Consider the following 14,089-nt stretch of genomic DNA (forward strand, 5'->3'; position numbering starts at 1 on the left):
GAAAATAACTTTATTATGTAGAAGGCATATTAAATACTGAGAACATACCCTTTGTACATACATCATTGTAAAACATACTGTCAGATAAATAAACACTCCATCTCAATAGTGTATATTTAACAGCTGTTTTGCATTTTCCAGGGGGACAAAGAAAGGGTAATGATAATTACTGGACCCAACATGGGTGGAAAGAGCTCCTACATAAAACAAGTTGCACTGATCACGATCATGGCACAGATTGGTTCCTATGTTCCTGCAGAGGAGTCCACAGTTGGAGTTGTGGATGGTATTTTTACCAGGTAATCTATCAAAACTTCTTTTATGTTCTGGGGGTGGAGGGTGGAATGGAATTACTGTAGTACAGTTTTTGCACTGCTGAGTACAGTTTCATTATTTAACTTAGGGCTACATATGCAATTATATTTTTCAAAATTATGTTATTTTTAAATGAATTATCCACTTTCTGGTTTCTTACCCCTCAATAAAACATCCAGCCAAAATGTCTAAACCTGAATGCCTAAAGTCTGAATCTTTAAACAGAATCTTTTTGGCTTAATTTTTAAAGATGGTAGGCAGTTGCTATTTGCACTGAAGTGAATGGTAGCGGGAAATGCTCAGCATATCTGAAAATCATGCCAAGTACAGTGGTGTCTAACTGTAGACAATTAAGTTTGAAAATTTTGTCCCACATATTTTATGTGTTATCCTTGAGCCTTACCTCATTTTACTGTACCTTACCTCATTTAAAAAAATTAGTCATTCCAGTTCAACTTGCACAAAATGTCAGATTTGTTTAAAAAACAGTGCTGAATAAAGTTGTAAGAATATTAACAAACCCAAAATTTTTGTATTTTGTAGCGGTAATAGATTCTGGAAAACATCCTGCTGTGATTTTTCCCATTTTCCCCCCACCACCCCATTTCTGCCTCTCTTTTTGGTTCTCTCTCTCACACTGCAAAAAGGTCAGATTGCTGAAGCCAAAGAATTTAAATTTCAAAAATAACATATTCCTCTGGGAGAGATCTCTTCTATATAACCTCTCCTAGGGTACGTCTACACTACCTGCCGGATCGGCGGGTAGCGATCGATCTATCGGGGATCAATAAATCGATCCCCGATCGCTCTCCCGTCGACTGCTGAACTCCAGCTTGGCGAGAGGTGGAAGCAAAGTCGACGGGGGAGCGGCGGCCGTCGATCCAGCGCCACGAGGACGCAAAGTAAGTGATTCTAAGTCGATCTAAGATACATCGACTTCAGCTACTCTATTCTCGTAGCTGAAGTTGCGTATTTTAGATCGATTTTCCCTCCCTCCCCCCCCCAGTGTAGACCAGGCCCTCCAGTGCCCATTACTGTGGCATTTGAGTACCTTTTAGAGTTAGAGAAAAAAGGAGTCTGTGTAATCTCTCAGTAATATTTTTATTGTATAAAAACGTTGCATTTTTATATCTCATTGTTTTCATAGTTGGAAGGAACAACATATCACATGATACACTTTCATGCCAAGCAATCTAATGAATTTAGAAAACAATTTGTTACCTTACTAGATGTTAATTGGAGTTGAAACATCAAAATAGCTATTAGCTGTCTTTTTCCTACCTGTTTTCTCATACTAGAAACCTAAGGTCAAAATGTGTTATTAATCAACCGAATAAGCCTTTGCTGATGGGAAATGGAAATTTGTAAGGTATGTTATTTATTGCATTGGTAACAACATTCCATTTAGAGAAAGTTTTAAAGATAATTTTTGGCTTCCTGCATAAAGGTAGCTGAACGTACCAACCTTTTTATTAGAGAGACATGGTGGGTGAAATATTGTAGAACCTCAGAGTTATGAACACGTGAGAAATGGAGGTTGTACGTAACTCTGAACAAAACTTTATGGTGATTCTTTCAATAGTTTACAACTGAACATTGATTTAATATAGCTTTGAAACGTTACTATGCAGAAGAAAAATGCTGCTTTTAACCATCTTAATTTAAATGAAACAAGCACAGAAACAGTTTTCTTACCTTGTCAATATTTTTAAAACTTTACCTTTTATTTTTTTTAGAAGTTTACATTTAACACAGTACTGTACTGTATTTGCTTTTTTTTTTGGTCTCTGCTGTTGCCTGATTGCATACTTCCAGTTTCAAATGAGGTGTGTGGTTGACAGGTCAATTCTTAATTCTGGTGTTTGTAACTCTGAGGTTCTACTGTAATATCTTTTACTGGACCAACTTCTGTTGGTGAGGGAGACAAACTTTCAAGCTTATATAGAGCTCTTCTTCAGGTCTGGAAAATGTATTCAGAGTGTTACAGCTAAATACAAGGTGGAACATATTGTTTAGCATAAGTAGTTAACACATATTTCAAGGGAACATTCAAGGTGAAGTGGCCTGTTGACACCACTCCAGTCGTAAGGGGAAAAGGAAGGCGGGGAGGAGGTGAGAAGACAGCAAGGGGGATTGTTAATGGGTTATAGGTTGTTGTAATAAGCCATAAATCCAGTGTCTCTGTTCAGTCCATTATTTTTAGTGTCTAACAAAGTTATGACTTTAAGCTTTAAGCTCGTCTTTTGAAAGTGTTGTGCAGGTTTTCTTTGAGGATGAGGACTGATACAGAGTGAAAATGTGGAAAATGTTCACCTGCAGGTGATACGGTGTTTTTGTCTTTTATCATTTTCCTGTGTGAGTTCATTTGAGAATGTAGTGATTGTCTGGTTTCACCCACATAGTTGTTATTGGGGCATTTAGTGCACCGCATGAGGTACACCACATGTTGTGCTAAGCATGTGTAGGGCTCATTGATCTTGAAAGGTATGTTGTAGGGATGTTGATCATTGTAGCAGTGGAGCTATGTCTGCAGGTTTTGCATGTGTTGTTCTGGCAGGGTCTGGTGCCCCTTTGAGTTGGTGTGGGGAGCATGCTTCTGATGATTAGCTTGGAGAGGTTGGAGGGTTGCTTGAGGGCCAGAAGAGGGGGTTCAGGAAAGTTTTCGAGTATGGGTTGTAGTTGTTTGTATGGGTTCCAGGATGGGGTGGTGGATGACAACGATGTGTGCGGTCAGAAGGGGTTTTATTTCTGTATTGAAGCAGGTTTTCTCAGGGTATTTGAGTGGCCTGTTCCATGATGCAACCTACTTCTGGTGGAGTGTCCTTGTTTAGTGAAGGCGGTTTTGAGCATGTTAAGGTGTATATGCCGGACTTTATACTGGGAGCATATTCTGTGGTATGTGAGTGCCTAGCTGTAGAGAGCAGGTTTCTTGGTGTGTTTGGGGTGGTTACTGGATGTCATTTGACAATGACTCAAAGACTGGTCCAGAAAAGTTCTCTTTTTTCCCCACTTTCCACCAGTTACTCGTATGCTTTTTTACTCCCATTCCTTCACCTGTATTCAGCTGCCATTGTGAAAGGTTACATCTTTGGAGATATTGAGAAATTTATATCTCATCAGTGTCTCTATTAGTGGCATTTGGTTATGTGGTCATTAGAGAGTCAGTGTATTGTGTGTCCTTTGTTTCACAGTCTGAACTCCTCACATTCAATGTGTCTTGAGTTTCAATTGCTTTTATTATTCATTGCTCTGATGCTAAATATTTTCTTTAGCATGATGTATGTTTTTGCATAGATCTTTATAATTTTTGCCTGCAGTCATGCCAACCATGCCATGTGCTTGTTCCCATCAGATCTTTCGAGCTAAGCAGGATTGGACTATGTCAGTCCTTTGATGGAAGACCTCCAAGAAAGACTTAGATGCTGTAGGAAACAGAACTAGTGACTCACTAGCTGACTCTCTTCCCTCTTGAGTCAATGCTGAACCAATGCTCCATTATTGTACGGTATTCGGGGATACTGTGGTATTGGATGTGCTGTCTTTGACATAAGACATTCATCTGATATCCTGACCAGCTGTAGTCATTAAGAATCCCATAGCTCTTTTTGTAAGAGTGGAGAGATGTTATTTGGTGTCCTGATCGAATTCCAACCAGGTAATTATATTTTTCCTAACTAAATTAGTTTGCAGAATCAGCTGGATATGGCATTCTTCAATTACTGTGAAATTTGCCATATGAACACCAGATGAATACATTCCAGTGTGGATTTTATTTAAATCAATCATGATTTAAATCACTAGTCAGGAAGACTCGATTTAATCATGGATTTCTACATAAAAGTGCATTCTTGTTGGTTGTTATAACCTTAATACATATTCTTCACAACTCAGAGATAGATGTAGGTTTCATTTTTAGAAGGTACACACTATACATTTTTAAGTGATTTATTTTGAAAACTTTTCAGATTAGTTTTACAACTATATCAGAAAATGAATGATTGGTTATTTCATTTACCAAAGATAATTGAAGCAGATATTTATGAAGTCATTGGGAGGTGAACTATCTCCAATTCAACAGGTTAATCATTAATATTTGGAGGATTTTCTTGCTATGCTGTATTAGGAGGAGAACATCACCAGACCGACATTTAAATTGTTTTATTTAACTAAAACAACAACGTTATGTATTCTGGATTTTTTTCTTCAACAGCAAACATAATATTTTAACAAAACAAGCATATGAATTTTTGAATTTAGTTAAACATTCAAGTTTTTTAAAATCAGGTTTGTTTTTGTTAAAATTGTTTTTTAACTAAAATAGTTAAATGAAATATTTAAAAAAAAAATTAAATCGACTATGTCAGCCAGGTCAACATGAGAAACTTAAAATATTGGCTTCTGCCGCCAACTCAGTCGTCTTCACCTTCATTTTCCTGTTTGTTCATAATCTGGAAAAGAAAAACAAGCTTTCCTGCTTTTTCAGGTCCCAAATGATTTCTCAATTTGGAATGAATTAGTCCAAAAGAAGAAAATGTTCTTTCTACACTAGCAGAAGAAGCTACTGCTGTTAAAAGTGAGATTATCAGTTTAACTGTCTGAATCCAAGTGCTTAAGTGACTGGTGTGACTTTCTTTAAAACATCATCAGCAAACATATATTTCTTGAATGGGTCACCCTTAGCTCTGAAGTTTATTAGAGTTGGCATTATGGAGGGATGATTGTTGGCTGTCCATGTCATAGCCAACTCCTCTTCTTCAGCAGTTAAGGTTTGACCCTGGTACCGAGTATTGAGAATATTTGCAAGAAAATGAGTTGGCGACAGTGCTTGTCCCATTCGTTTTTTTAATGCTTGTAATTTAACTCTGTCTTTGCATATTTCTCTCTTTAAAATCTCACTCAATTCCTTCCAGATTTCCACAGCGTCATCAATAAAACAGCTATTTCTCTGCATTTTGTTCAAGGCTACAGAAATAGGCTTCAGGGTACTCCGCCTGTGTTCAACATTTCTCTTAAGCCCAATGTTGAGAACTTTGGCTGTGACGGTGCCATCTATTTGTTCACGATTTTCTTCACAAACTGTCATCAGATTAGGCCAGTTCTTGATATAGTGCTCAAAACAGTCCACTACTGAGTTCCATCGCACGTCTTGTGGGATAGTTAGCTTGGTTCCTCCCACTTTTTCAGAGCAGCTGCTGCAAAGTGGTTGTTACGGAAGTATTTTGCAATTTCAACAACATTAACCTTTATTTCTGGAACACTGAAGTCTTTGGCTAGGAGGTGCATCAAATGAGCACTGCAACCGTATGTTATTAGCTTGGGACTCTTCTAAATTTCTTCTCATCTTGGATATATTTGCAGCATTGTCTGTGGCCAAGCTGCGTACTAGACGTTTGATTTTTTCCCCACAGTTTGTTATAGGCTTTACTACTGCTGCTTGTAAGTATTTTGCAGTGTGTTCATTTCTTGATGTATCAATTGTTTCTGTAAGGAAGACATTCCCTTCTTCTTTTGTCACACAAGCACATACAACAGGATCATTGTGGACATTGCTCCACCCATCAAGACTCAAGTTAACAATTTCACCCTCTAGACCTTTTGCACACTGCTCAGTTTCTCTTTCATACACTTTATCCAGCAATTTGCCTGCGACATTTGCTCTGTTGGGTGGACTGTATCCTGGTCTTAATGACTGAACCATGTTAATGAAGTGTGGGTTCTCAATCATACGGAAAGGAGAGTTTGTTGTATAAACAAACTGGGCAATTTTTTCATCAATTACCTCTTTTTGTAATTTGCTGGTTCTTATCATAAACGTATCTATGGTTGTTTCTGGATGATGGAGAATTTTTTTTCTTTTTGCTACAGGTGATATACTGGGGCTATGTGACATACATGATGTGACTGAAACACTATCATTGGCAGATAACTCAGAAACTATAGAAATGATGGTGATCTTGAAGGTGGATAGTTTTCAGAATCCTATATGTTGAGGATGGATTCTCCTAAACAAAATAAGTCAGTGCAGTTATTTAATTATTATTACCATACTGGTCATTTAGTATTACTCATTGCATTCACTGACACTCAGTACTACTTTAAAGGTGAAAATGTAAAAGGAAGATCTGCCTATTTCAGCTATTAATTTTTTATCACAACTGCATCTAAAATGATAGTACCATAGAGTAACAACTATATTTTTTGCTCAAACATGAGAATTCAGGAATAGTCCAGAAGGAAGAAAGGCAGTCCTTAGGAAAGAAGTATGAAATAAAAAAGTTTACCAACCTGAAGATCCTGCATGTTTAGACATGTTCCTTTCATCATCTTCAACGCAGCTTCCTCCTGAGAAGGAACACTTCTCATGATGATGTTTCATTCGGGCAACCAGGCCTTGCATTTCTTTGTTGCACCGTTTGCATTTTGCACACATGCCTGTCTTACCCACAGGTAGAGGAATTTCATTAAAATATTCCCAAGCTGGGTCTTATGGCCTGCTGCCATTATAGGTTTTCCCTTCTAGTGAGAGAATGGTGTGGTGGATCTCAAATCAATGAAGGCTACACTCAGAAAGACCTCAAGACTTCTGGAATATGCTACTCAAACAGTTTCACTTTTGTTTTTACTGCGTGTCCCTCCCTTCTCACATTTATCTCCAGACTTCTTCTTCTTGTCCAGATCTATTCCACCCCCAATAATATTCTATTAATTGAAATTTTTGAAACTTTGCACTTTTAGAGAGAGGTAAGGGATTGACTCTGTGTACACAAATTTGCAGAGGGACAATAGGGTTGAGGTCTGTTATTTTTCACCTCTCTATATTATTTATTTAAAACCGTTTTTGCTGTTAACAAGCATGTTATCTCTGGAGACACAAATCCACAGTTTGAAAACTGCAAAACTAAGCATCTCTGATAGTATCTTCTAGACTGAGCACTGAGTCCCATTGGGTAAATAGAAAGGTTAACCTAAATAATCTATACAGAAGCCCCTGGAACCCCATAAATTTGGGTCCCTAATCCATGAACTATTGGAACTCATTTACAAAACTTTTCTTAAACGTTACATGAATATATTGTCTCATGCTATAGAATTAGAATTTATAATCCCTATTCCATGATGAGATATCTTTGAACTAATATGTATCTTAATTAAAACTATCTTTAGATAGGTTTTTTCCTCAAAAAGCATTTTATCAAAAAAATTATTGATTTTTATCCACCCTGATACATTCTAAGAATTAGTCAAGTTCTTGTGATGGTGCTGGTACTTAAGAGCTAACTAATTGAGTCAAAATTAATGAAGCAAAACTTGTAAATAAACAAACAACATTCCAAATAATCCCAGGGAGAAATTAGCATTAGCCTAAAGTGTTTAAAAAATAAATAAATAAAGCTAAGCTGCTTAATAGCGACTCTTGGTCTAAAATTGCAAGGTGGATATTTCAATTTGAAGAAGACCATGAATGGAAATGTTTGACCCCACATGCTCAAGAACCCTTATATACTACATAATGTAACAGAGTTTCATAGTTTCGAAGGTCAGAAGGTACCATTGTGATCATCTAGTCTAACCTCCTTTATAACTCAGTACAGTAACTCCTCACTTAATATTGTAGTTATGTTCCTGAAAAATGCTACTTTATGCGAAACAGTATTAAGCGAATCCTATTTCCCCATAAGAATTAATGTAAATAGGGGGGTTAGGTTCCAGGGAAATTTTTTTTGCCAGACAAAAGACATTATATACATATACAGTATAAATTTTAAACAAACTGTTCAATATTGTACACAGCAATGAATGATTGTGAAGCTTGGTTGAGGTGGTGGAGTAAGAGGGTGGAATATTTCCCAGGGAATGCCTTACTGCTAAATGATGAACTAGCACTCGGCTGAGCCCTCAAGGTTTAATAGGCTGTTAATGTAGCCTCACAATCTACAAGGCAGCATGGACTGAGGCAGGAGGGAGGAAACACAATAGATGCAGTAGCTGCATACACTTCCCTGCAAAAACTGAACATGATGATGAGCCCACGCTATCCAGCTGGAGCACACCACTCTCTCCTCCTGACAGCACATGCACGGCTGTACAGGTGCTGACTTTCCAAAGTGCTGAGGGGTGCATGCATGAGTGAGAGAGAGACGTGCATTGCCCTTTAAGTACGCTGACCCACTTCAAGTACATTGCCCTTTTAAGCAGATCAGCTAGTTCAGACAGGAAGCAGCAGCTTCCAGCAAGCTCCCTCCTTTCTGTCCCTCTCGTCCGCTTTGTGGAGAGGGGGTACAGAGTGGAGGGGGGGCGGTGTAGGAGCAGGGGGACATCCTGATATCAGCACCCCTCTCCTCCCCTCCCGCAGCAAGCAGGAAGCTCCCAGGAGCAGCTCCAAGGCAGAGGGCAGGGCAGGAGCAGCACGGCAGTGGGGGGAGGGACAGCTGAGCTGCTTCTGGGCAGCTGCCAAGCCATATACCTTACAGGGAATTTAGGGGAGCTGATGGGGGGAGGGGCTGCCTGCCCCCCCCCAGTTCTAATCCCCACAAGGAGGGGCTGCTCTTCCAGAGAATCCTGCAAACAGTGGACAAAGCAGGCAGCTGCCAAACGATATTATAAGGGAGCATTGCGCAACTTTAAATGAGCTTGTTCCCTAATAGGTCAGCAACATAACAAAACAAAGTTAACTGGGAGAACTTTAAGTGAGGAGTTATTGTACATAGAACTTCCCCAAAATAATTCCTAGAGCATATTGCTTAGAAAAACATCCAGTCTTGAATTTAAAATTGCCAGTGATGGCGAATCCACCATGACCCTTGGTTAAGTATTAACTGTTGCTGTTAAAAATTTATACCTTATCTCCAGTCTGAATTTGTCTACTTTCAACTTCTGGCCATTGGATTGTTATACCTTTCTCTGATAGACTGAAGAGCCCATTATTAAATATTTGTTCCCCATTTAGGTACTTATAGACTAATCAAGTCACACCTTAACTTTCCCTTTGTTGAAATAAACAAATTGAGCTCCTTGAGTGTCTCACTTCAAGGCATGTTTTCTAATCCTTTAATCATTCTTTATGGCTCTTCTCTGAACCCTCTCCAATTTTTCAACATTTTTCTTGAATTGTGGACACCAGAATGGGGCACAGTATTCCAGCAGTGGTAAAACAGAAGTAAAATAACCTTTCTGCTCCTTCTAGAGATTCCCCTGCTTATGCCTCCAAGGATCACATTAGCCCTTTTGGCCACATCATTGGGCTGGGATCTCATGTTTAGTTGATTATCTACCACCATTCCCAAATTCTTTGGAGAGAGAGTGATTCCCAGGATAGAGTACCCAATCCTGTAAGCATTGCCTATATTCTTTGTTCACAGATGTATATATTTACATTTAGCCATATTAAAATGCATATTATTTGTTTGAACCCAGTTTACCAAGCTGTTCAGGTCGCTCTGTCTTCTTCATTATTTACCACTCCCCCAATTTTTTTATTGCCTGCAAATTTATCAGTGGTGATTTTGTTTTTTTCCAGATCATTGATAAAAATGTTATATGTCATATGGCCAAGAACCAATCTCTGTGAGATGCTACTAGAAACACACCCACTCATGATTTTTCAGTTACATTCTGAGACCTATCAGTTAGCCAGCTTTTAATCCATTTAATGTGTGGCATGTTAACTTTATATAGTTCTAGTTTTTTAATCAAAATGTTGTGCAGTATCAAATAAACACCTTATAGAATTCTATAAGCATATTACATAAACACTATTACCTTTATCAACCAAACTTGTAATCTCATACAAAAATAGGATCTATTTTCCATAAATCCATGTTGATTGACATTATTTATATTACTCTCCTTTAATTCTTTATTAATCAAGTCCCATATTAGCCGCTCCATTATCTTGCCTGGGATTGCTGTCAGACTGACAGATCTGGATAATTATCCAGGTCATCCTGTTTACCCTTTTTAAATACTGGCACAATATTAGTTTTCTTCCAGTCTTCTGGAATTTCCGCAGTTTTCCAAGATTTATTGAAAAATCATCATTAACAGTCCAGTGAGCTCCATAGTCAGCTCTTTTAAAACTCTTGGATGCAAGTTATCTGAACCTCCTGATTTTAAAATATCAAACTGTAGTAGCTGCAGTTTAACATCCTCCAACCATGGAAAAAGTATTATCATCATATGATATGACTGCATCATTTTTTCCCTAAATACAGAACAGAAATATTTCTTCTTCGAGTGCTTGCTCATGTCTATTCCACAGTAGGTGTGCGTGCTCGCCACGTGTACCAGTGCCGGAAGTTTTTCCTTTAGCGGTACCTGTAGGGGGAGCGCTGCTGTGACCCCTAGAGTGGCACCTCTATAGCGTGCTATAAGGGGAGCCGCGCGCTCCCCCAACCCTCTGTTCCTTCTTGCCGCCAGTGAAAGTGCATCGGAACTACTTGCTCCAGCTTCACTGCAGCTCGTCCCAGAACTCGTTTCATTGTTAGTAGTACCTGTGTTAGTTAGTTCAATACGTTTCAGCTTAGTTAGTTAGTTAGTCTTGGGGCCGGGGCATGCCCCGGCCCCAGGGTTTAAATCGTACGAGTCTTGCAGGCGTGCGATGCCCAGAAGTGACCCACACGCTGACTGCCTCCCCTGCTTGGGTGAATCCCACATCAGCGACCGCTGTAAGATCTACAGGTCCTTTAAACCTAGAACTAAAAAAGAAAGAGACATTAGACTTTGGACCCTTCTCCTGGAGTCGGCACTGGCCCCAACCCCGGTACACCGAGCGGATCCGGCACCGGACACCTCGTCTTCGGTGCGCAGTTATCCCTCGGCACCTTCCGGTGGCGGGCATTGCTCCCCATCTAAGAAGCAGAGAAAGGCCCTGTCTTCTCAGAGGCGTCGAGACAAAGCCGGGGGTGAGGCTAGACCCGCGTTGGGCAGCCCCAGTTCTCCCCCGGGCTCTAGAGCTCTGACTCAGGTCAAGTGGAGCAGCCCGGTTGCATCGACTCAGGCCTCTCCGGACGTCCGGATGCCTTCGACGCCAGAGGCCCTGCAGGTGGCCAGAGACATTATGACTCTGCAGGTACCCAGGGCACTGCCAGCACCCGGACCCCGCTCTAGGGGCAAGCTGTTGCTGAGCTCTCGACAGTCGGTCAGGGGACCGCTCTCGGGCCCGCTTTCCGCTCAGCGTCCTGCCAGGACACAGTCTCCGGCCTCTGCTTTTGTCACCCACCAGATTGAGTAGAGAGTATCACCATGCCGAGTAGAGAGTATCGCGGGGACAGGCACAGGCACAGTAGACACTCCCCTTCTCGTCGGAGCTACCATAGCTGCTCACCACATGAGCGCCGTCGCCATTCACGCTCCAGCTCTCTTGCCTCGAGGCACCATGCCCACAACTCCCAGCGGGGATCGCCAGTTCTGCGTCGTCGCGGACCCAGGCGTCGCAGCATCTCGAGCAGTAGTAGCTCGAGGCGGCACCGTTCCTCGTCATCAGAGTCCCGGTACCCGTGGCAGACGTCGTTCTTGGTACCATCGATCGTACCGCTCCCAGGGTACCGATAGGTCGTTGGTAACCCCGACCTCGACCCACATGTGGCCCCCTGCGACTCAGCCCGACCAACTTGACCAGCTGGTGCCGCCGGTGCCACAGTATAGCCAGTGGCAAGGGCCCCCATGGCAGGGCCAGTGGTGTCAGTGGACACCCTGACCGCCTGTACATGCCCAGCAAGGATGTCGTTCAATAGCAGGGGCATCAGAGGCTCCCGCTGTCACGCTATCCAGACCTCCAAGGGATAGATCGGCGGGTCATGGATCCTCGGCACCACACGAGGAGTCCAATCAAGGGGTGGATCCTGCGGCGCCGGCCGACATGCAGAGCCTTGTACCGGCCCCCTCCCTCGCACCGGATGACAAGGTTGCAGCCCCACCCACCCCTCCGCACCGCAGGAGGACTTCAGGGCTCACCAGGAGCTACTGAAGCGAGTAGCGTCGAGTCTCCAACTCCAAGCTGAGGAGATGGAGAGACCCTCAGACTCGCTTTTTAACATACTCTTGTCTTTGGTACTGGGCAGAGTGGCCCTCCCGCTGCACAAAGGGGTGGCTAACATTTCCAACACCCTCTGGCGAATGCCGGCCTCCCTTGCGCCAATATCGAAAAAGGCAGAGCGCAGATATTTCGTGTCCACGAAAGGGCACGAGTATCTCTATAACCACCCGGCCCCCAACTCCCTAGTGGTGGAGTCCATGAATCATAGAGAAAGACAGGATCAACCAGGACCCACACCCAAAAATAAAGACTCTAAAAGACTGGGCTTGTTTGGCAGGAAGCTTTATTCGTCGGCCAGCTTTCAGCTCCGGGTGGCCAACCACCAAGCCATCCTCAGTCGTTATGAGTTTAACTTGTGGGGGGTCACTGCCGAAATTTTAGTCCTCCCTTCCGGAGCGCGAAAGGAAGGATTTTAAGGCGCTGGTGGAGGAGGGTGCCGCTGCCGCAAAGGCTGCTCTGCAGGCGGTGTCGGATGCAGCCGACACGGCTGCTCAGTCCATGGCCTCGGCGGTGTCCATGCGCAGGGCGTCGTGGCTACTGCTGTCCGTGCTCTCCGCGGAGGCACAGTCTGTGATGCAGAATCTTCCCTTTGATGGTGTCACCGAAATATCGGGTCCACCTAGCTGAGAGCCAATAACAGCCAGATAGGGGTAAGGAAGAGTTGCTTTATTCTGCAGAAAAAAGGAGAGCTTTGCACCTTGGTACAAAAATTCTGTCTTACACACATTTTACAGATCCTTTATACACATTCAGACAGAGGCCCTTGCCGTGTTAACACTTGATTGGTGGTTGTCAGACCCGTGCTTTTGCTATCTGGTCAGTGAAAACCGGCTTGGGACCAGCTCCAACTACCTTAAGGCCTTGAAAGGGAAGACAGTTGAAAAGTTCAGGCTACTGTGTACTTGAGGTGTTTGCTTCCCCCTAATGGCCGCCGGCTGACATAACGGCTGCTAGCTGTTAAGGGGGGTCACTAGTAACTTTCACAGTCCCCCCTTCGGGCCTGACAAACCCAAAAATTGTCAGGCCTGTTACGCAATTTGCGATTAAGCTGGAGGGAAAGATATCTAGAGCCAAGCGGTTCTGGAGAACCATCTGCCTTAGTACCTTCTTGTAATCATGTGCCAACTGACTGGTTGGACTGAAGCATTCCCGACTAGACGAGCAACCGCCTTGGAAGTGGGAAAGACCTTATTAAACCATGTCATTCCTAAGTTTGGCCCCCCTAGGTCTATTGACTCTGATCAAGGGACTCATTTTACTGCCCAGGTTATTCAAAACATTGTAAAAGCCCTAGGTATTGACTGGCTTCTACACACCCCTTGGAGACCACCATCTTCAGGACAAGTGGAAAGGATGAACCAGACTTTAAAACTTAAACTCTCTAAGCTGTGTGCTCAAACCGGGTTAAAATGGCCCTTTTGGCAGTTCGAACTGCCCCTAGGGGCCGGCTCCGTCTCTCACCCTTTGAACTTTTATTTGGCAGGCCATACACCGGATTTGCTGATCCAGGATTTGTAACTGATTTAGCCACTTAGGGTGACGAGGAGCTAACCAGATATGTTGTTTCCCTCCAAACCACTCTCAAATCTCTCCACAGGTACGCGGCTCAATTTCAGTCCCTACCCGCTCAGTCCTGCCCACCGGATCGCTCCAGGAGACTGGGTCTATGTGAAAGAGTGGAAACATGAGCCTCTCCAACCCCGGTGGGCGGGCCCTTTCCAAGTCCTTCTTACCTCTCAC

The 14,089-nt window shown here is 42.6% G+C and overlaps 1 protein-coding gene across 2 annotated transcripts in view; it reads left to right on the forward strand.

The window, feature by feature from the left end:
- The window catches only part of MSH3 (mutS homolog 3), a 197,753-nt gene that overhangs the window by 136,337 nt on the left and 47,327 nt on the right, over positions 1 to 14,089 (forward strand). For both annotated transcript variants that reach the window (XM_026649155.1, XM_026649156.1), the window contains exon 20: positions 142 to 299. In XM_026649155.1, the coding sequence (XP_026504940.1) occupies positions 142 to 299 (158 nt within the window). The remainder of the gene's footprint in view (positions 1 to 141; positions 300 to 14,089) is intronic.

This window comes from Terrapene carolina, unplaced genomic scaffold (assembly GCF_002925995.2).
Source record: "Terrapene carolina triunguis isolate 2854851 unplaced genomic scaffold, T_m_triunguis-2.0 Scaffold69, whole genome shotgun sequence".
Lineage (NCBI taxonomy): Eukaryota > Metazoa > Chordata > Testudines > Emydidae > Terrapene > Terrapene triunguis.